We start from the raw sequence: 23152 nt of genomic DNA, 5'->3' as shown, positions 1-23152 counted from the left end.
TTTTTTTTTTTTTTTAGTGGCGGAAACGGGCTTCCATACATTTAACCCATTTGGAGTGCAGAACTTTTGAAATGCGCTGACAGACATTTCCGGGATTTTGAGTCATTCTCCGTTCCAGATGGGTTAAAAATTTTAATTGTGTTAATCGTGACGGCAGATTAATTCTGCATTACTATTGACAGCCCTAATTTAAAGTTATGAGATTACAGTCTAGAAATAATCCATATGAGCTAAAAGCTCACACTTCACTCTTCTAAGCGGTGTTTTTTTTTTTTTTTTTCTATTATTGGACCTGTAGGACGTCAGTGAGCGCAAAGCCCCACCCCCTTGCTCCTTAGGAAAACCAATCAGAGGAAGAAAAAAAAGAATAAGAGAAAAAAAACTTGTTTAGACCAGTATAAAGCATGCATGTAGCGTCCCTGTCATGAACACTCATTAGCTAACGACTTTAGCCAGTGAGCATGTGGTTTCAGTCAGACGTCCTCCTCGTCACATGGGAAAAAGGACGGCAGCAGCAGAAATGAGTGGGTGAAGTTGTAGGAGCTACATCCATCTTTTAAACTATGTGATTTCAGAGAAAGGATGAACTGAAAGACTCTAGCAGGGTCCAGGATGCCAGAAATGAGGATTATTTCTAAGTGGCGCAAACAAATGATGCAGGTGGAAACGAGCTGAATAAAGTCCACTTTAAGTCTCGCTCGCTCGCTTGAAGTTCGGCTGCTGGTGGATATTGCAGGCTCTGGTTGGAAAAGTGACCCTCTGGTCGTCAATGTGCTCTCTGTCAGTCTGTGTCCTCAGAGATTAGCTCACCTGTGTCACTTTAATTCACTCAAAGGAAAGATGTTCTCATGCAACTATTCCCTGTAAATGAAGCTAAAGAGGCAGTGAACAGCTCTGTTAGCAGACGATAAAAAATTAATAAATGAATAAAAAATAAATAAATCTCAGGGTCCAACTTAAAAGTGAAGCTGGTGCAGAAACAACTTAACCGCTGAGGATGGATTTGCAAAAGACGCCGACTATGCAACCCAGCAGGACCGCAGAGTAGATCAGGCCCCGTCAGTACTACAGTCAGATCTTTCGTTCGTGGAGCAGCAAACTCCCTCACTCCGACTTTCAGCTGCCACTTTGCTGGGTCTGCATTTTTTTTTTTTTAAATCACATTGTGTGTGCTTGTTGTTAAATAGCAGGATGGAGCTTCTCGCGAAGCAGCCGCTGTTTCTGTACAGAAAATAAAAAAGCTATGAAAAATCCCACTATCGGCCTTAAAGAGTTACAAGTCACCAGGATTTTGGAGGTGGTGTGATTAAGTGTGCAACACTGCAATAACGTGTCAGTGACCAGACTTTTCTTTTTTCCTACTGGAAATAAAATGTGAAAAAAAAGGAAGCAAAAAGCACCAGCTGGTTTGGTCTTTTCTTTTCAGCATCTGTTTGTTTTTCAGCTCAAAGGGGAAAAAACAGACTTTACCCATCCATGTGTGCATACTGTCTGTCAGTTTTATTTTTTATAAATCAGGAAGATATGATCTGTTATGTAACAGCCTGTACAACGCGACATACAGAAAACAGAAATAACCCCCCAAAAAATACAAATTAAATTGTACAAAGCAGCACTGGGCCATAAATAAACCCACTTAATAACTTTATTGTTTTCACATTTTTGATTGGAAGTGTTTTTCTTTTCCTCTTAAGATTCCCCGTCACAGCTGCTTTTATAGAAGGTGAGCGAGCTTCGATCGTGAAGTGAGTTTGGCTCTTTAAATGAAAGAAATGTTGGAAACTGAACTGAAGAGTGGGAAGCTGATCGCATGCAGTCAAGGTGGATGTTGAGCATAAACGTTTGACACCGAGTGTAAATCATGAAGAAACATTCACGTGTAAACACCTGGACGTAGGTCGCGGGGACACGGACTCTGCTCCCGGGGGTGGATCGAGTGTAAACTGAAAGGATGAAAGGGTGGTCACACCTTTTTTGGTGCGAGTCCATTTCGCTGACCTTTAGAAGAAGAAGCTAAACATCTGGGGAAATGTGCGTTTTCACATGAAGATACAGTCAGCCTGTAGGACTCTCCAAAGCTACCGCGTCCTCTGAAGCTTGGTAATTAACGTCCTCTCACTCTGGTCTGTTTAAACCGCACAAGCACTAAAGAATAGAGAGCAGTGGCACTGATTCAGGATGCTTCTCTAGAGGAAGCATCCTGAAGTTACCGTTTTCTCTCAGGCCATCGCTGACAACAACAGCAACAGTGAGAGATGCATTTCCAGAGGAACCTGGAGAGCATCTGTCTGCTACAGGTGCTGTTAAACCTACGACTTCATCCACATTTTCATCCCTTTCTCTTGTAAACCTTAAACTCAAAAAATACTGTCTGAAAACCTTTAAAATGAGGTGAGGTATCACAGGGAACCATGTGGGAGAGGTTTAAAAGGGGCTCGCTGTAGCTTCATAATCATTATACAGGTGTGAAAGGTAAAATCTAAGCAAAAAGATGCTAATAAGCTTGTAATTTCTTTAAATTAAACAGTGTACTATAAACTTGTGTTTAATTCTACAGTATCTTAAAATATTTCATATCTCCTTAACTTGTAAGGCTGGAGCGTTAGTTATCATTCATCACCTGCACTTTGACAATCCCAAACGTGCAGCGGGGGCAGGTCCCAGGTCCTAACTTGTTTTCCCATTCGATAAAGAAGTGATGCTGGGCAAGACTGCAAACGGGGCTGATTTAAAAACAAACAAAAAAGCCAAACTGCTAATGTGGAGACATGAAGAGGACAGCAACATACAGTGGTACATGTGTAAACAAGCCCCCCCAACCCACCCACTCCAGTTTTAAAATCCCTCCAGATTCAAGTGTGTCTTCTTTTTTCTCTGTGTGTGAAAACATCCTCACTCTCCTCGTTTTTTTCTTCTTCTTTGTTACCCACATTTGTGTTTTTAGGTGACAGTTTGTTAACGTGCAGACTGGCAGGAGTGCAGCTCCTCCCAAAGTAAAACACTGACCAGCACAGTGTTAGAAGTAAGTGCCAAAAAGAGAAGCCGTTTGTGAGGCTGCGGGAAAGAAAAAGAAAAGTGTAATAAAAATGACAAAAAAAAAACCCCTACAGCGGATGAACGAATGCTTTGTGTGGATGAGAAGTTTAAAAATCGCCCACGAGTGTCTGAAACATAAAGTGCAGGCAGTGTCTGTCCTTTGAAACCGCCGCGGCGCCGCTAAAAGAGTCCGAGAGCGAAAGGAACGAAACTAAATCAAAGATGCTGAAGTGTCAACACTCCACAGCAGGAACAGCTGGATTCCAGAGGAGTCTCTCGCTCAAGGCAGGGCTGGATTTGGTTGTCAAGTTTTTCTTCTGTTCGAAAAGTACTAGGAGTGCCGTGTGGAGCTACCCCGCCTCCACCCAAATTCTTCCTTCATTGCTCCGTTCACTCGATCCGAACGAGCAGTCCGTAGAGGAGCGTGCCGCCCTGCTCCTTGGTGATCCACTCGATCTCGGAGTTGCTGAAGCGAGGGTCCAGGGGCTCGCTGTGGCCGAGCGTCGGGGGTCCCACCTTGTAGGAGCCCGGGCGCACGCACACCTGGAATCCCACCTGAGCCTGGTGGCAGCGGTGAGAACGGGGGTCCCGAAATCTGCGTGAGGAGAAGTGCGCTGTTAGTACAAAAAGCCACCTCACTTCCTGTTAGCACTCATAAAACAGGCAGATGTGACTTACTGCACTTTGGGAGCAAAGATCTCCAAGCCAGAGTAGCGCATGGTGGGGGAGAGTCGCACCCTGGGCACCTCCCTGCCGGGGGCGCTGTTCTCCTCCGGCTCGCTGTAGCCGTTCGGCCCTTCCACCTTCGCCGGAGACATCGAGAAGATGGACGACATCCCTGTGGAGACAAAGCGTCAAAATGTTTTAGCTGCTTTAAGGTGTTTCCTTAAACAACTCGCGTGTGTCTGGAGTCGTCGTGTGAATACAGAAAAGGCGTGCCAGTGATTTCTCTACCCGGCAACAGCTGGCTGTGGTCCAGCGTGTGTCGCAGAGCTCCCACGCTGGTGCCGTGGTACGCGATGTGCCACTTCTTCAGTGCATTGGAAACCTCACAGTGGGACTTCATCCTGTACAGATGTGACAGTGTGTTACTGACGCAAACACAAAGCAAGCTGAACGGATTAACGTGGACTCCCTCGCTAGTTTCAGGTCAAACGGATAGTGATGTCATCGCCGCTCAGCTTGAGGCCGTCTTCTTACCTGAGGCCAAAGCGGCACCACCCAAAGGGCAGGGCGTAGTCCCGGGGCGGCTCTCCTCTCTTGTAATACGCCTCGTCCCCCCGGAGTTTGTGGCAGGACTCACAGTAGCACAGGTTGTACTTTGCATCTTCACTGAAGTATCCATCTTAATAAACAGAGACGCTGCGTTTTAGATCCAGATGAAGTCTCGGGAAGAAAAGCTGAAAGATGAAGCACCCACCTGGTAACGTGAGCATGTCCTTAAAGCGCGAGCACAGCGCCTGGTACTCGCAGGTCTTATTGGGGTTGACCTCTGGAGGCGGCGTCCAGCACACACTCTCTTTGATTCCTGTTGTGAAAGAAAAGGAGGCAAAACTGATCAATCTGACGGCCTCAGCACTTTGAATATTTAAAAAAAAAAGAAAAAAAAAAAAAGTCAGCTTCGTACCATCAACCATGTCTGCCTTCTCCATGTCGCCCTGACAGCGGGTCTCACCACTTTCTCCACCCACAGCTGGCACGTTGTTGGTGACTATTGTAACCTGCCGTCAGCACATGACATATGATAAACATGCTGCCTCACAGTCCACACACTAACTGTATTCACAGCTTTCAGCTACACGAAGGTCTAAAGGTAGCAGCTGGAAGAGCTGCACAAACCTAAAAGACGCACAGGGTCTGTTTCAGTGCCATCGCTCATCACACGTGGGTATCTAATAAAAGCTTGTAGATGCTCTGGTTCTGTAGTGAGGTCAACACTGTGCTGTGACGAGGTAGCACATGTAACACCTGATGGAAATCTATTAAGACAGGTACACAGCAACAACCAGTCCCACTCACATTCACACCTACAGCCAATTTAGAATCACTAATTAACCTCACTGCATGTCTTTGGGCTGTGGGGGGAACATGCAAACTCCACACAGAAAGGTGACACTGCTAACTGTGCTGCCACCTGATGGTTTGCTATGACCCTTTTGGCTTTCCGTACCCCTAAACTTTGGCAATCTTCAAATGTGACAGAAATGAAGTCTCTGGTCTGTTTTTGGACTTAAAGTTCATTAAACATGATAAAACAAATCCACTCTCAGCTTACACTTTCATGTTCTTTTTAATGTTAGTCGGCTCTTTGTTTTCTTCTACAAATCATTTCTGGATTTTTATGCAAAACGTGCACTAATGTGTGCGCAAACCTGTTCACACTGGCCGTAGAGGTCTATGAAGGGGTAACAGGGAGAAGGGATGTCCTGGGCCGCCACGCCCTGGTCCATGCCGTTGACATAAAGGTGGAGACAACTGTTGGCGTCCACCAGCAGACCCAACGCCGTCCCCTCTGGACACGTATCCAGGTTAGGACCGTAGTTCTCACATATCTGGAAAAAAGAGGGGGAGACAAGTGAAGCAGTGAAAGTGAAGGAAGTCAAATTTGAGGGTCAGTGCGAACAGACTCTCTCGTGTAAGACAGAAAAAAATAAATCAATATCCTCCCCGATGACAGATCTGTGTGATCTCAGTGCACACCTTCAGGGAGTTGTGGAAGACAGAGTCTCGCTGCAGGAGCCAGGCTGAGCGCTTCAGACAGCACGCCGTGGAGGGGAAGTTGAGCCGGTCGGGGGAGTGACCAATCACCCCTAAAGACAGAGACGACGTCCATGACGGGTTCAGACGGTCGATGTGAAACTGGTGGGCAAAAACAGCGATGGTTTAAGACGGTACCCCCGAAATCGAAGCGATCGCTCGGAGAATCCGAATGATTACGTTAAGCCTCACTCTTACCTGGAACAGCTGCTGACGAGCCAGCGGCTGGGCGGTGACCAGCAGGCCCTGGTTGTAGCTCGACACTCTGGCTGCTGTCAGGTTCTGATTGGACAGCTGGATGTTTTTGCCGTGATTCTCCAGGAACGCCATGACAGTGGGCACCAGCACGCACGGTTCGCTCTCGGCCTGAAGATGGCAACAGAGAGTCAGACTTTCTCTCTAAATCGAACAGGCGGAGGGTACCTCTTAAATATCCTTCATACCTCTCTGACGGGAGTGCTGTCCTCCTCGCCCTCGCTGCAGCTGTCTGAGGAGAGCGAGGGCGCCTTAACGCTCTCCACGTCCTCCGTTAGCGAGGAGCTGACGATGGACGCCGCCGTTATCCGCCCGTACAGGTCCAAAACTCCATAAACGTTCTGCAAGGAGCGGGAAAGAGGCGCTGAGTGGCATCGCAGACCGACATCACTGATGAGAGTCAGAGTGAGCGGTGGTTACCTTGGCTACGGCTGTCGCGGCGGGCCCCATGTCTTCTCCGTCGATGAAGATGTGCATGGTGTCGTCGTTGCACCTCTTCACCCCGACGCGGTTCCCAACCTGAAAACACAAATCCGGGTTTAACGCCGCCTGTGTCACGACACAACACCTCCGAACGGCGTGCGGCGATGACACACTGATGCTGTTCGTCTGGTTTTTAGCTTCAATGCTTTTCAAAGATAAGAGACATTTAGAAAAAGTCTCAAAACATTAGTTTCCGCTCTGTTTTAAAGCTTTATTCAGCCACAGCAGATAAACAACACAAAGGAATGACAGCATTTCTCTGCATTAAGAAAATGAATCAATATTTAAATCAAAAAGCCCGAAGACTGATGGAGTAAGCCGATTAGTATTCAGCTCCAAACTATTCAGGATTTGCATTTTAACTTGAAGATTAAGAGCGTGGGTGCTCGTGTTTAAGTCTGCAGGTTTTTATACCCTGGGGTCAACTTCAAATGATGGACAGATAATGTTAAATATTAATCATCAGTGAACAGTGAGAAGCCCTCGATCCAGCTATTTAGACGGTGCCTTTAAAATTTGTATTTTTAAAAAGTGGCTCTCCAATTTTAAAAAAAACAAAACACAAAATAAAAAAGACAAAAATGTGAGCGTGCAGGAGACAAAGAAGCAGATTCTTCTAAGCTTCTCTGAGAGGTTGTGAGAATCTCTTAAGTCATCAGGTTTAAGGGTCTTTAATTTGATCTTCAACTAAATCCTTAAAATGTAATGAGTTACTTGAAGCGCCGCTTACAGGTATCTGTGAAGAGCTTCGGTGCACAGCTCAGAGAGCCGGCGGGGGAGGGGGGGGTGTGTGTGCGTGGCTTACCATCAGCCGGTCCAGTGAGCAGCCGTAGTTCTGCCGCTGCAGCACGCCGTTGCGACGGACCTCGGAGCCGCAGAGCAGCCAGGTGACCTTGGTGCGGAGCTGCGGGAGGGAGGGGGAGAGCCCTGACAGCGGGCAGGATGGCAGCTCCAGAGGAGCCAGCGTGGTCAGGCCGATATGCAGCGAGCCGCACCACTGCTCATCCACCTCATCTATCCTCACCTGCAGGGAGAGAGGAGCAGGAGAGGATTAAATGCAGAACTCAAACCTTTCCTTTCTATTTTTAAGCATTTCAAATGTTGCAAATCAGGCCCGCCGTCTCTGAAATATCTGGTCACCGTGACCTCTTCCTCACCTCAAACAGCTCATCCGTTTTGAGCTCCTTTGCGCTGAACGCGATGCCGTGAGCGTAACCTCCGACTCGGACGGCCTGGCAGCCCTCGCCGAGCAGCACCACGTTCTTACCGTGCTTGCTGTGGAGCCGGTGGGCAACACCTGTCACTGCAATCATACGGAATGAAGAACAAACACATCAGACTCTGAGAACAAGCCATAGTTTCGTCTTTTTCTTCCATTTTGAAATATGCAGTGCTGTGCAAAACTCTTGAACCACCCGTCATTTCTACTCATTTTGCTTTTGGTACTAAGTAAGGATCCTGACATTTACCTGGTGAGTGGATGGGGAAGCTCTTCTCTGTGACGTTGCTGGTGCAGAGGCTGTTGTCCAGCGGGCCCGATGAGCTGGTGATGGACACCTGAACGCACTGACCGTACAGATCGATCACAGCATACACCTCTGAAAGAGTCAGACACACACATCTGTTAATCTGACTCCTTTACCATAATCCATCTCAACTCTGTGGCAGAATGAAAGGCAGCAGAAGCAAGTATGTATGGTTTGGATGTGCAGAGGGAAAGCGTGGCTGATTTAGAGGAAGTAGTAGTAGTGGTATGTGTTGCTTCAGTCAAGTCCTCCAACTCGTACAATTTCCTACCTGATGGGAGGCCAGAGCAGGCGACACCTTGGTCGACACCGTTGATATAATAGTGGAGGTCTCCGCTGGCTGAGCGCATCATCCCGATCCGCGAGCCCGTCGTCAGGGAGTCCAGATCGCAGCCGTAGTTGTTGCGCATTGTGTTGCCATCCTGCATGATGGCCGTCCCACTGCGAGGAAAGCAGAAAGGGAAAAAAAAAATGTTCTCGGTTGAAACCAAAATTTTACATTTTTCCACAAAAAAAAGTTCTGGAAAAATATTTTGACTTTCCAACAAATATCTTCTCTGTACACCAGTTTTAATAGGTTAAAAAGAGACAACTGGGAACGTGCACATCTGCATTGGTCATGCTGAGCACACATACACTGAGTCCTTCTTAATAAAGCACAGACATTCGTTTCAAGATGACATCACATTGGCATACAGCATCAGTACCTGAGCATCCACGTGTCATAGTCGATGTCTGTCATGGTGTTTGGAAACTCCAGCTCCTCTGGTCTGATGGCTGTCACTCCTAAACACGGGAAGACGAGGAGAGGAACACTTTTGTTTTTTTGCTGCTCTAGTGTGAAGTGATCTGCTGCTGGACACATGGCAAACATCTCACCGGCTTCTATCGAACCCGACCAGCGGTCCACCATCTTCTGGATCACGATTTCAAACAGCTCTCCGTCCCGAAGGCACCTGCAGCAGTTTAAGACATGACAGAGGAATGTTAGTGGCTCCACAGAGAAACGCTTTACACCTTCACCTAATGAGCAAATCAAACATGGTGACACCGCCCATCTCCTGTGAATAAGAGGTGGATAGACTGTATAAGAAGATGGACAGCGCCATCACTGGTTTCATCTTGGTGTTTTGAAACCAGATGTGACAAGTGGTGGACAAACCTAGAGACGCCGCACACTCATACAGGAGCCCCACTCTAAACCAACATGGCTCTACTGTCTGTTTAACTCTTGCTGGGTTGATAATTTACAAAATGTGCACGTTTTGTTGAACAAAACAGAAAACTAGTGATTGAGAGTGAGAAATGTTTTGTTATGAGGTCAAAGATCAAGAGAGGAGCAAAGCGATTTCCATATAAACTTCTATATAATCAAACGGGTGCTGCCCCCTGCTGGCTGTTAGGAAGATTGCAGGATTAAGTTTTATTTTTTTATATAAAGCACAATCTTCCATGGATGGATTAAGAGTCACTACAGGTCACTTTGACGTCACGTGTTTCACCTGTTGGAGATGACAATAGCATCGTTGAACTCGCTGCGGCAGTTCTGACGCAGGGCGGTGCGCCCCCCGTTGGTGATGACAGCATTGGTGCCATGTAGGTGGTGGAAACGCAAGTCAGTGGTTGTGGTGGCTCCGCCTACTGAGCAAGGACTCCCAGGGGACATGGCTGTGGGTCCCTCGGAGCTGTCCTCTGGAAGAGGAGGGAGGTCTACTGAGAGAGAAAGAAGCAGAGAAAAATAACTCTGATGATAATATTTTCTTTTTAAAGACATTTCTTAGTTCTCGCGCTCTCCTGTCTTACCCATGTCGTCCATGATGGTGGCCTGTGCAGCCTGGCCGTAGAGATCCACCACGGCATAGACGCTGGGGGGGACATTCCAAGCTGCCGGGCCCTGAGCCACGCCGTTCACAAAGAAATGAAGGCTGCCATCTTCTTTACGCACCACACCGACTGTGTCACCGGCCTGGAACGAGAACAATGCATTAAAAACAAAACAAACAGTCATGTTTAAAATAGTAATTAAAAAAAAACATTATTACCACTAACCTTGAGTCGGTCCAGGTTGTGTCCATACTCATCCAGTATAGTCGTTCCGTTGTGCATAACACCGTTCCCCGTCATCATCCACGTCCCTGGAAAACATCCCCAGTGGGATCAGTAACCCCGGCGCAGCAAGTTATCCAAACTACAAAAGCTGCTCCATCTCATCTCACCTGAGCGCAGGTTTGTCATGGTGGAGGGCAGCTGCAGGTAGGCGGGGTTGTGCGTTGTGACGCCTATTTCAATGGAACCCGCCCACTTGTCCACCATTTTGTCTATGCGAACCTGGAACACCTCATTGGAGCGCAGCGGCCGGCTGCTCAGGACCACGCCGTGATTGAAGTCGTCAGTGGCGCTGTAAAAGCGGCACTGTTTACACTCCATCACTGTTCTGTGATTGAAATACTGCAGTACTATATCAACTTTCTTCACAAGTACTTGTGAAAAATACAGCAGAGGACAAGCAGGTAATCTGCGTGTTGTTCAGAGGTTTTAGGAGCTTTTGCAGCAAAGATTAGTGTGAAGATGAGTAAACACTAAAAATATTGAGCCGCAAGAACATATTTACACCACGTTCCAAATTATTATGCAAATTGTGTTTAAGTGGCATAAAGATTAAATAAGTTGTTTGTCAATTAAACTCATGTATGGAATTGTGTCTCAGGGCTCTTTGGATCACTGAAATCAATCTCGGACACGTTGGTTTGAGAACAATTAAAGGAAAAACCACTAAAGAAGGATGTTCCACATTATTAAGCAGACCAGCATTTTCAAGCAATATGGGAAAGAAAAGGATCTCTCTGCTGCTGAAAAGCGTGAAATAGTTGAATGACTCGGACACGTAATGAAAACCTTCGATACTTCACGAAAACTTAAGCGTGATCAGCATAATGTTAGGAGATTTGTGGCTGAGTCGGAGCACACATGGGTTGGTGTGGATAAAGGGACAATGTGGAAGGTTTCTGCCAGACAAATACATCAGACTAGGGGGGCAGCTGCTAAAAGGCCATTACAAATCAGCGAACAGATTTTTGAAGCTGCTGGTTCCTCTGGAGCCCCGCGAACATCAAGGTGTAGGATCCTCCAGAGACTTGCTGTTGTGCATAAACCTTCTATTCGGCCACCCCTAACCAATGCTCACAGCAGAAACGGCTGCAGTGGGCCCAGAACTACATGAAGACTAGTTTTCAAACAGTCTTGTTCACAGATGAGTGCCATTCAACCCTGGATGGTCCAGATGGATGCAGCGGTGGACGGTTGATGGACAGCCAACATGTCCCAACAAGGGTGTGACATCAGCAAGGAGGTGGTGGAGTCATGTTTTGAGCCAGAATCACGGGGAGAGAGCTGGTCGGCCCTTTAGGGTCCCTGAAGGTGTGGAAATGGCCTCTGCAAAGGATGTGGCTTTTCTGACTGACCACTTTCTTCCACGGTAGAAAAAGAAGAACCGTGCTTTCCGCAACAAAATCATCTTCATGCAAGACAATGCACCATCTCATGCTGCAAGGAATACCTCTGCATCATTGGCTGCTATCGGCATAAAAGGAGAGGAACTCATGGTGTGGCCCCCATCCTCCCCTAACCTCAATCCTATTAAGAACCTTTGGTGCATTCTCAAGCAAAAACTATGAGGGTGGGAGGCAGTTCACATCCAAACAGCAGCTCTGGGAGGCTATTCTGACATCCTGCAAAGACATTCAAGCAGAAACTCTCCAAAAACTCACAAGTTCCATGAGTGCAAGAACTGTGAACTGCTATCAAATAAGGGGTCCCATGTTAATATGTGACCTGTTAAGACATTTGAATTATACTCTAATGCTTGATGACTTGAAAATGATGCTGTCATTTGAATCGACTATGTAGGAAAATCAGAGAAACATATCATTTGCATAATAATTTGGAACGCGATGTAGTTGTGTGCATTACCCGTAACAAGTATTTTCAGATCACGAGGTTAACATGAAGTAGCAGAAAGGACAACTCACTGAGGTCGCAGCGCCGTCCTGCCATCGCTGATGATGGCGGCCTTCTGGCCACAGTTGGGGTGAAAGAGCAGACGGTCGGGCAGCTCTGCGTCCGGGGTGACGGAGAGAGTTGTCCGGGGTCGGCCCACGTCGGGGGACAGCGCTCTCATGATGGCGTTGTTGCGTCTGAGGCGGTCGCTGTGATTGTGGTTGTGGACTATCGTGACTTTGACAGCCATGCCGTAGAGGTCGACCACGCCGTAAACCACGTTGGGGGTCTGAGCTGCTGCGACGCCTGGGAGAAACAAAGCGAGAACAGTAAAATTCTTTACACTCAATACTTCATCCAAGTGTGGATTCTACGATTACATCTTCAGACATCTTAATACATGTGCAGATACAGAGATGAACAGCCGAGAATAACACAGGAGCTAAAACATATTTACATCGATCAGGCATAACATTATGGCTACTGACAGGTGAAGTAAATAACACTGATTATCTCTTCATCGTGGCACGGGCTAACACAATACGAGGCAGGCGGTCAAAATGTTATCCTTGATCGGTGTAAATATCTAAAAGAAATCTCCACCACCAGATGAACTGCTTTGTGGTTACTGGCTACATCTCTCACTCATTCATAACCACCATATTGCGCCTGCAGCTTCAAAGTCCTGGACCGGACTTCTGTCTCCTCATCAAAGGCTGTGATCCGTCTCACCTTGATCGATGCCATTGATGTAAAAATGAAGCGCTCCACTGGCTTTGCGCATCAACCCTATGTGATCTCCCTCCTAAAAGTCGATAACGGAGAAAGTAAAGTCAGATTTACCAGAAAAAGACTAAATGAGATGTTTACGCGTGTGTTCACGTGCTTCACCTGAAGTTCATCGAGGCTGAATTCACAGTATTCCCTGCGGGTTCCTTTTCCGTTGGTTAATATCCCACAGCCGCTCATCATGATTGTACCTTAAAGAAGCAGAAACAATCAGCACCTTGTAATTTGCCGCAGACAAACAGACTTCCCCGTGTCATTACTCGTGCCTTACCTGAGCGCAGATTGGTCATAGTTGCAGGATAGTCCAGGTTGTTGGGGTTGTGTGTGGTCACACCTATCTCTATTGAGCCTGACCACTTGTCCACCAGCTTATCGATACGGATCTGATAGCAGAGAGTATTATGATTATCTGTCACAATTATTCATTGATTTTAATGTCAACCAAAGATTTTATTGCACTTTCATAAACCCTTAATGCTGCTGTCACGTCCTTGTGCTACTTCCGGTTAATGTGCAAATCTTTGTATCAAATACGTGCACGCACCTCAAACATCTCATTGTGTCGGAGCGGCCGGTTGGTCATCACCACGCCGTTGTTGAACTCGTCCAGCGGTCTCCTCCGCTCCGCCGTCTTGTTGTTGTTGCTCAGTTTGATCAGCGTGCCGCACTTCTCGTGGAACAGCAGCGCGTCGTTGGTGGTCATCGCGCCTGTCAGCGCTCCCGGCCCCACGCCTCCATTACCAGCAGGGCTGCTGTTAGAATTTCCACTGTCCCCGGCACTTCCCGCTCCTCCTCCTGTCGTCCCCGTCCCGCTGTCGCTGTTCATTCCTCCGCTGCTGCTCCCTCTGTCATTTCTGGAAGAGGAGTCGCTTCCTGTATTTCCTCCTCCTGCTGCTCCTCCCCCTCCACCACCGCCGCCTCCTCCGCCATCCTCCCCTCCGCCCTCATCTTCGGAGCGGTAAAAGGACACTATTGCGTTGTTGAACACGTCAAAGAGCTGGTGCTCCGTCAGAACTGAAAGACACGGGAAGAGAACAGCTGTGAGCGCCAGTCCAGCTGGAAAGTGTCCGCTGATGGTTCTGGGGGGCATGTTCTTACCAGCATCGGGCTCCAGGTTGTTGAGGAACTTGTCTGGTCTATTGTGACTGCATCTAAGCTCAGGCACTGGCAGAGATAGGAGACAGCAGATCAGCGCAGTCCAACAGACAGAGAAGGAAAAAGAACCGTGGCGATAAAGAGCAAAGGCTTCTTACCTTCATCTCCATTCATCATTCCATTCATTGCTGTCACATTCATCAGTGCCGCGATCCCCGCGTCCTCCCGACCCCCACACACTAGCACCTCTTCCTCCTCCTCATCCTCCTCCTCCCGCTCTAATGTCTCGCTCTCTCTTTCCGCAGAGGGCGGTGGCGGCTCGCAGCTCACAACTGTCACTTGCGTGCACTTCCCGTACAGGTCCACCACCGCCCACAGCTTGGGTGGCAGGCCGCTTGCGGCCGCGCCGCAGTCCTGCCCGTTAACCCAGAGGTGGAGCTCTCCGCGGGAGCTGCGCTGAATGCCCACGCGGTCGCCCTCAGCTAGCTGGTCCAGGTCGCGGCCATACTCCTCCAGGACGGAGCGGCCGTCGCGTAGCACCGAGCAGCCCGACACGATCCAGGAGCCGCCCTTAAGGCCCGTGGCGCTGCTGGGGAAGTCCAGAGCGGCGGGGTCCAGGGCCGTCACGCCGATTTCGATGGAACCGCTCCACGAGTTCACCTGAAAGGAGACACAGTGTGACCTTTAACCTTTCTCCTAATTAAAGATCCATTTTTAAAAAAGCAAAAGACAACAAAGTATGGATTTTACACCTTACCATAGACCGAGTCTTTGTCCCACATTTAGCAAAACATTTAAAAACGCTCAAAAATAACGTCAGAGCCATGTAGCTTTGTGAAGTCGACAGCAAATATTGAGAAAAAGCACAGAAGTAGTAAAAATGTATTATTATTATTTTTTCTCTGACTCCGAGTGGAGCTGTGTTGTGCCGTGGGAGTTACTCTTAAAAAAGTGAAGCTCTGTGCTAAAAACTGCAAGTAGATATCTATGGAAAACAAAGGGCGTGTCGTGTATGATCCGCCGCTGTTATTTTTAGTCGATCTGCCGGTGACGAGCACAGCTCGGGGAGCGCTCCTTTGAGAATAAAGCGGGACAGTGCGAGCGTAGAAGAATATGAAAATTTGTCAGAGATTAGTTGACAGTAACTCTGTCGCTGCACTGTCATGTTTAACAGCACGAACATGAACTTGGAAGAAAACTCACTGAACCACCGGTGCTGCATTAGATCACTGTTATGATACCGGTGTCTTACTGCCAAGATGGGAGTTAAATACATTTTGATACTGAAGGGTGAGTTTCACACATCCTGCTCTATATTTAGATCAAACAGAAGAGGGAAAAAAATTAAATAACAACTTGCAACTGACCACGACATCAGAAGGACGTAATCAGCTTTGTCCCTACATATTGTCCAATTTGTCATCTGTCTGATGTCCCATTAGCTTGATGACAAAAAGCACAGTTGAAATGATGCATGTTGCAGTGTGTGTGCAGATTAGGGCTGCTATGATACAGCAGCACTGACAGCAATCGGAAGATTATTTAGGTAACGAAATATTGCTAGTATGTAAAGAATTCAATTCAATTCTATATTCAATAACAACAGCAGTCGCCCCAAGGTGCTTTATGGACCCTACAATTAGGGCTGTTCGATATAACGATATATATCGGATGACGATATAAAAACGTCTATGTTTCATTTTACGCTATCGTTTGTTTCGTGGTGTCGCAAAATAAACTGTTTACGGAAATATTTTTTCATCGTTTTGATGGTCACTGTAGTGGCTATATTAATTTCTGAAAGTTCTCTCTTTCTCTTATATTTAATATAACCACACTATGGACGGACAAGCGCCTGTTTTTATCCGTTGTGGTTAGCAACAACTACGCTAAAACCATCGCGTGTCTGCTTGTTTATGTTCCACATAAACCTTTCACAATAAAGCTCAAGATCCTGTTGAGACTTTTCAAAATAAACTTAATCACGTGAAAGAGCAGATTATTTACGGATGAGAAGCAAAAAAGAGCCGCCAGGTGCTAAAAAATAAGCCTTAGACTCAAACGTTAGAACAGGCTTTTCCCCGCAGCACGCCGTGTAATAAATACTCACAAAGAAAACGGCGGCCGTTACAACTTATGTCTAAAAATGTATAGTTTCATGCATCAGTTAAAACACTCGACTCCAGCTACATGAGCAGCTGGAAACACTTCCCGCAAGTAGTGCTGCCGGAGATTCACAGAATTTACAGAAAATGTTACATTTGTGTGATTTATATCGTTATCGGACGATAGAATTCTTATATCTCATGTTATATGAGATTTTGGTCATATCACACAGCCCTACCTACAATAATCTAGAGAAATGTCAACAATCAGATGACCCCGTATGATCAGACACTTGGCGACTGTAGGAAGGAAAAATTCCCTTTTGACAGGAAGAAACCTCTGGATCGGGGAGGGGCAACTATCTGCTGTGTTAGGGGTGAGGGGTTTTGTTTATATGTTTTTGTCTTTTTATTACCCATTAAGTGCATACTTGTACACCAACTTGCTGGCAGTTTTTTGGGATTTATAATATAAATATGGCACAGGGGCAGGAAATTTTTTTTTACAAGCTTTTGAAGGCAGATTATGCAAACTCCACAAGTAAATGAACAGAGTTGAATCAGGTACAAGCTCAGGATCTTCTCACTATGAGGTCATAGCTAATGCTTTCCTCCGTTTTATGACTGAAATAATAAAAAGAAGTGGAGCCGCAGAGAGCACAGACGGCTCTGTGGTCCAGGTGTAATGATTAAACCCGTTCGAAGAAAACAAACACCTGAGCTTCAGCTCAGCGATCTCACCATCCCCTAAACTCATGGCGCAGTTGGTCCCCGTTTCACAGCAAAAATTCCTCGTGCCTTTGCACGACATTGGCCTCATATCGCCTAACAGGCAGCCCGAGGCATCTGTTTCTTCCCGGTAACACGAAGCTCACCATAAGCTGACGACAACGAGATACTTTATTGATCTGCCGAGATGAATTCTATTATTCGTTTTTGTTTAACCTCCACAACGTGGACGAGAGACTGCAGCAGAAAAAGGGAAATGTAAACAGCAGCTGGCGTTGATGTTTAAGTCTTGATTAAAAACACTTGAGCGCAGGAGATGCGAACCCCCGTCGTCTTGAAGAGGAGTCGACTCCTGGCTGGCTGCACTCCACCTGCTGCTCAAGGAGAAAGGTATCTGACAAAAACCTCAGCGGTGGATAAAAGCCTCAGTTTTATGCTCAGTCATAACCCACCCCCACCCCCATTAGGACTCCAGTGTAAGAGAGAACCATGACCATATCACTGAAACCCTTCCAGCTCCTGGGATGTTTTTCTGCAGCTGACTTCTGTGCCAAAGACACTTTCCCCGGGATCAATACCTTCTTTTTTTTTTTGTTCTTTTTACACTACAGTAAGCCTCCTCCTGCCCACCTCTTCCTCAGCTCCGTGGCAGGTGCTATCTAAGGCAGTGTGCTACTGCAGTCAGGGTATCTGGGTTAACAAATCTGGGAGTAGCTCAGGCTGACCGGGTCTGTGTGTGTGGAGGAGACAGACATCTCCTTCCCTCGCGCTCTCGCTTACGTAACAGCAGCCTGTGGGCGTCTGCCTCCCGGTCATTCACTCGACTCGACAAGACTAATAATTCTAGGCTACAAATATACCCACTAAGCGGGACAACAGAGCATCTTTTATAGGGAAACAGAGAAGTTCATAGCCTGTCAATTTCAAAAGCACCACCTATGAGGAGCACCGCTAGAGAGAGGAAATGCAGCTGCTCAGCTTTTGCGGCGCGAATTCTCACAACAACAAACTCCTATTTGGGAGCAAATAAAAATTTTCCAGCCAGATCGGCATGACTGAGGAACACAAAGTGGCACAATTTACTGAATTTGTGTGCTTTTAAAAACACGTTAGACTTGAAAACCTATGACTTTAGCGTTAGCTCGTAATTAAACAGTAACAGCAAGAAACGAAAAGTGGCATTTCAAAGTAGATATTAGTATCAATGTGCCAATTATATTGATCTACTCATCCCATTAAGCACAATTCAAAACTTGATATTGTCACACGAGACAAAACACAGCTAATCATTTTAGCTTTAAGTAACTCCCAGTATACAAAATGCATGACATAGTATTCCATATCACAAGTTGAATCTTCCACTGAATCCTATCATATCAGTTCCTTAAATGCTAAAACACCTGCAGAGTCCTGTTCCAATAAATCACTTCATTCCCCCTCATGTGTTTACGTCCCCCCACCCTGGACGTTAGCACTCAAGAGTCATACCAGCGGGTGCTCCGTGATGTCAAACTATTGATTTTCAGACTGGCAATGCATGCAAAGACAGGGCGTGAGCCTTTTTATGAGAGCCTTTATCAGGCTGAGAGCTCCACCAGGGATGCATAATTATCTAGCATGCAGCAGGTGCTATTAAACCAGATGCTTTACGTGCACACACACTATGCTTTTAGACGGCTGGACACACTGTCATTTCGTGTGTGTGGGGGGGCAGTTGGCTTTGGCACTGACTCCAATGCTGCCATGTTGTTGGCAAGCGTCGCTGGGAGGCCAACTGCAGAGACAGAAGCCATTACAACGGAGAAGGTTTTCCACAACTGAAATGTAAACACTGTGCACAGGCACTCTTAATGCAATTCAAATGCAATTCAAATGCTAATTCAAGGAAAGAGAACATTGGGCCACCTCTACCTGCAAAAAGTCACAATTGAAAACTGGTTTAAGCTTCATCAGTGGATGTGAACTGTAGCTGTAAGCTGTCTTTGCACTTGTGATTGAGGAGAGGCAGGACTTTGACTGGAAATGAAGGAAAAAGAAAGGAAAAAGATCACCTGTACTTAACTTGATGATGCAAACAGTTAACAGCAGCAGGTCTAGTAAAGTTAGACACGTGATATCCGTGATTTTGTGTTTAAATGGTTGTGAAGTCAGCCGAAAGAGTGCATGTAATTAATGAGTAACAGCATGAAGTAGTCAGCCACTTTTGGAGCAGCAGTTCTAGCGGTCTGCAGACGCTTTGCATACGCACAGAGGTGAGCGGAGGCTGCAGAGCTGAGGCTTTCAGCACACAGGCTCTGGTTAATATTAATGACAGTGGTAACAGCCTCGGTGTAGTCACTGTGTACTGTTCACACATGGCCTCTGAGTCACTACGATATGAACACTGCAGTGTTATTAGCCATCGGACAGACAGCCTGACAGGCGACCGATCCTTCAAAACAAGCCCTAAAAGAACCGCACTTACCGGCTTAGGTGGGATCCTTTCACGCGATAAAACGATATCGGGTCCCTGTCAGCGCCAGACAAAGCCCTCGTAGCACCTTCCAGAAAGGCTAGCCCCGGCCAGCCTGCTAGCGGCTCATTAGCACGGCTATCTGACGGCACCAAGGCAACACGGGCGGGCTATCGTTAGCTAAGAGACTCGTTTATCACATCCAGCCAACAGCGGGCTGTTTATCAGCTCCCTGCGGTCCTCCCCAGTCTCTGTAGGTGTATCTAATTAAAGCCTGAGGAGCGGTAAATACTGCGGCTACTGTCAAGCCCTGTGTGTGCCGCCTTAGCAGCAGCAATAGCTTTAGACCGCGGACAGCCACAGACCCCCGGCTCGTCCCTGCAGCTCCACTCCCGTCCCGCTGCCCTCACACACGCTCAGAGGAGCCAGCGGGCCTGCAGTTTGTTTACCTTCTTGTCAATGCGGACGGTGAAGACATCCCGGTCCCTCAGCGGCTCCTTGCTAAGCACCAGGCCGTGATTGAACTCCTGGACTGGCTGGTTGCGACGGGCGGTTCGGTTCGAGTTGGACAGGCCGATCAGCTTTCCGCTCCGCGGATGCAGCTCCGCCGCCATCTTCAGTGGGCGGCCAGTATTCACGACAGCGAGGCTTTGCGACAGTAACATTATGGCAGCCGGCAGATGTGTGGAATCCTTAGCAACCGCACCTCAGGCTTTAATGACTGAAAGCGTGGCGTCATTTTAAAGTCTATATAAACGCTTTGGTTCAGAAGCTAACGTTTTTACATTCAACGTAGCCTCGTCGTACACTTGTTTTTGATTATTTCTCCTTTATTGGCTCGAGGGCTAAAAACTTTCTACTTTATCTACATTTAGAGTCACGTTCGTTATCAGTTCGCATTTTATCGCTTTATGTATGGTTTTTTTTTATTATTATATGATTTTCTAGTTAAATATTAATAGGTGTTATTATATTTTTATTCTATTTATTGCTACTTTAATGCTGTCCTGGGAAACAAATGTATATAATGTTCTGAATGAAACTAAATCTATTTATCTGTCTGTGTTCTCCGACCTCTCACATCTTCCAGTTCATTTCAAAGCTGCACATAACATTTTGATGACTTCTTGCAGCGATAAGTGAATACAGAAACGAGCGAGCAGACATCATTTTATCTGAAACTGATCTTGAGCGTTTCATTCATATTTGCTCTAATCTTTCTTCTTTTCTGCTTTCATAATTTAAAGTTGATAAGTAATATTTGGACTTTTTCCGTGTATCTAATTTTATGGGATAGATGACGTCATACACAAGTCTCTGATGAATTTAACATTATGTTTAATTAACCACTAGAGGGAGCAATTTTCATGTCTAAGATCAGTCACTCGGCGAGAGCGAGTGGGTTCTTGTGAGGCATGCGTGAAAAGACTGGCTGAACGTAAGTTGAAGAAAATTAGAATTCAAATTTGGCTTTAAAGGAAATCGACTACACTCAGTGATGGTAGCCTCGTGGCAAAAGATCTAAGAGGTCTAACCGGGTTATAAATGACTGTATTTGAGCTGATAGATAATCAGCCGAGAGTAGAGGATTGGATAAATGATCAATGTGGGTGACCATCATGTTAACATAGAACAGGACAAAAGGCAGCCTTAAATGTCCTTCAGGAAGCCTGGACAACTATTCCTGGAGACTTCTTAAATGGTAAATGGTATGTATAGCGCTTTACTAGTCCCTAAGGACCCCAAAGCGCTTTACACATGCAGTCATCCACCCATTCACGCTGCAAGCTACATTGTAGCCACAGCCACCCTGGGGCGCACTGACAGAGGCGAGGCTGCCGGACACTGGCGCCACCGGGCCCTCTGACCACCACCGGTAGGCAACGGGTGAAGTGTCTTGCCCAAGGACACAACGACCGAGACTGTTGGAGCTGGGGCTCGACCCGGCAACCTTCCGATTACAAGGCGAACTCCCTTGAGCCACGATCGCCCCCTTAAAGAAATTACAAAAAAAAAAAAAAACTGCCTAAGAGAGTTCCGACTCTGCTGAAGAATAAAGGTGTTCATAACAAAATAACATAACAGTTTTATTTGTTACACATCTTACTCCTCTATTGTGCCTTAAAATATACCAGAAAAATGAATATGTATCAGAAACCATTTTAGGGAAAGTCATATTTTATTCAAAAACTTGCTGTTGCACGTACCAGGGTCACAAAACTGCTCACATTTATCAGATTTATCTGTATGTTGTGTTAAAAGTGGGAAAGTGGAAGAGACATCTCGTAAAATATTAATATTTAGCACTAAATTATTTAGACTTTAGAGATTCGCTGGTACAAGTATAAAATTCTGACTTAAAACACTTTAGTGCTCATCACTGCAAACACCATGTCTACTCAGCATACCCTAAAGTGTAAGCATGCTTTTGTGGTTTAAGCGGGGCAGCTGTGAGAGGAAACGGACACGTGTTTCACGCGTGCCAAATCCAGATCCAAATCCTTCCCTTGGACCTGGATCTTCTCCAGACAGCCTGTCAAGAACTGGGAGCCGACATCGTCGTCATTCTCACCTGAAAAGACAAAATAGATGAAGAAAACAATCGTCTTCACGAGTTACACAGAGCAGATCCTTTTTTTGTGTTGCTGCACAGTAATACAGGATTCGACTGAAATACTTTAAAGCTGCAGTCTCACCCAAAAGGCCTCCGATGGCAAGATGACCATCTCTCCAAGCTGATAAATAACCGGTGTTGCTCCCTGCACTGACTGAAAAATCAGCCGATGATTCTTCCTCATGTTTAACCACCCTCAGCGAATCCTTCAGAAACTTAATTTGGAGCCTCTTGAAAGTGTTTTTCATGGTGAACACCTCTTCTCTAGAGGTGAATGTGAAGTTCTGAATGCCAAATGGAAACAGAACTGTGACATACACTGATCTGTGTGTGTTATTTGCATGAAACAAACATCATTGCTAAGTTATTAATCCCGCTTTGAGGGCAAATACATCTGACTTATGTGGATACCTTAGTGTTATTATCAGCTACCACAGAGAACATGAGCTCCTCCCCATCAGCTTTGATGCTCAAAAGGGTCCCGTCCATCTGGCTGAAATCCCCCCACAGCTCAATATGGACCTCGTGATCTCCATCGATCTGGAAATCTGGGGAAAAAAGAAGAAAAAAAGTAAATTTGCTGATGCGTTGAGGCAGTTAAAACCACTTCCGATAAATACAAATTAACGTGCTGAATCTGATCAGAAATACCTACTTAGAAGTAGGAGAAATATTGCTACCCGAGATGCCATATCATGCATAAATGCAATATCCGGGCCAGCTGGAAAGCTTGTTATTGAATAAAGGAGTGTAAACACTTGCTCGTATCTGGGATAATTTAGCAGAGTGTTCCCACCTGAGGTGTTGAAAATGGCAAATCCTGTGCCAGGGAAGTAGCTGCCAGGTTGGATGTTTTCATAGCAAGGCTGTAGCTCGTCTGCCTCTGCCACCCATGGGGAGGTGAGGTTCAGCCAGTTGCCTTTCCGCACACAGCCATCCATTTTGGGATTGAACTAAAGGAAGAGGAGGGACGGTTCAAACATGTTCAAGAAGCTATTTTCCAGAGGTCTTGTGCAAGGAAAGGAAAACAGCATCTGGTCTATTTGCAGCTGAAGTGCAGTTTAAAACAAATGGTGCAAAATACACACAGTACCTGAACAATCATCTTTTCGTTGCTGATCAGAATCCCGCCAAGGGCCAGTCGAAGTTTACCGTAAATGACTTCCTCCATCTGCTTGGAATGTATGCCCACCACCAGCCCGCCAGTGCCATCCACCTCCAGATTTACGAATTTGCCCTGGTTGCTCACTTCCATCTTGGTGGCATCAAGAGAACAACAAACGGTACAGTTAGCCAGTTTTAAGATGAGCTGTTA

General features: G+C 46.4%; 2 protein-coding genes across 3 annotated transcripts; both read right to left on the bottom strand.

Annotated features, from left to right (window-relative positions):
- Positions 1 to 1477: 1477 nt before the first annotated feature.
- neurl4 (neuralized E3 ubiquitin protein ligase 4) lies at positions 1478 to 19887 on the bottom strand. Of its 2 annotated transcripts, none has more exons than XM_005751528.1 (29): positions 19673 to 19887; positions 14096 to 14597; positions 13941 to 14006; positions 13387 to 13856; positions 13114 to 13225; positions 12945 to 13033; positions 12786 to 12858; positions 12086 to 12359; positions 10274 to 10455; positions 10107 to 10192; positions 9861 to 10023; positions 9560 to 9770; positions 8937 to 9013; positions 8765 to 8843; positions 8329 to 8498; positions 8001 to 8129; positions 7689 to 7834; positions 7337 to 7555; positions 6469 to 6567; positions 6237 to 6389; positions 5992 to 6159; positions 5737 to 5895; positions 5409 to 5588; positions 4664 to 4757; positions 4457 to 4564; positions 4237 to 4381; positions 3991 to 4103; positions 3715 to 3874; positions 1478 to 3631 (listed from the first exon to the last, which is right to left on the bottom strand). In XM_005751528.1, the coding sequence occupies exons 1-29, from the start codon at positions 19835 to 19837 to the stop codon at positions 3427 to 3429; spliced, it is 4797 nt and encodes a 1598-aa protein (XP_005751585.1). In that variant the 5' UTR covers positions 19838 to 19887; the 3' UTR covers positions 1478 to 3426. The 2 variants fall into 2 exon arrangements, with proteins under 2 accessions (XP_005751585.1, XP_013770968.1); XM_013915514.1 differs by having other exon boundaries at positions 9560 to 9767.
- Positions 19888 to 21393: 1506 nt separating this feature from the next.
- Positions 21394 to 23097, bottom strand: shbg (sex hormone-binding globulin). Its single transcript, XM_005751526.1, has 5 exons — positions 22931 to 23097; positions 22634 to 22790; positions 22249 to 22385; positions 21920 to 22121; positions 21394 to 21795 (listed from the first exon to the last, which is right to left on the bottom strand). The coding sequence occupies exons 1-5, from the start codon at positions 23090 to 23092 to the stop codon at positions 21659 to 21661; spliced, it is 795 nt and encodes a 264-aa protein (XP_005751583.1). The 5' UTR covers positions 23093 to 23097; the 3' UTR covers positions 21394 to 21658.
- Positions 23098 to 23152: the final 55 nt, after the last annotated feature.

Source organism: Pundamilia nyererei, unplaced genomic scaffold (genome assembly GCF_000239375.1).
Source record: "Pundamilia nyererei isolate P.nyererei 1_Seehausen unplaced genomic scaffold, PunNye1.0 scaffold00315, whole genome shotgun sequence".
NCBI lineage: Eukaryota > Metazoa > Chordata > Actinopteri > Cichliformes > Cichlidae > Pundamilia > Pundamilia nyererei.
This window is presented reverse-complemented; position numbering and strand designations above follow the sequence as displayed.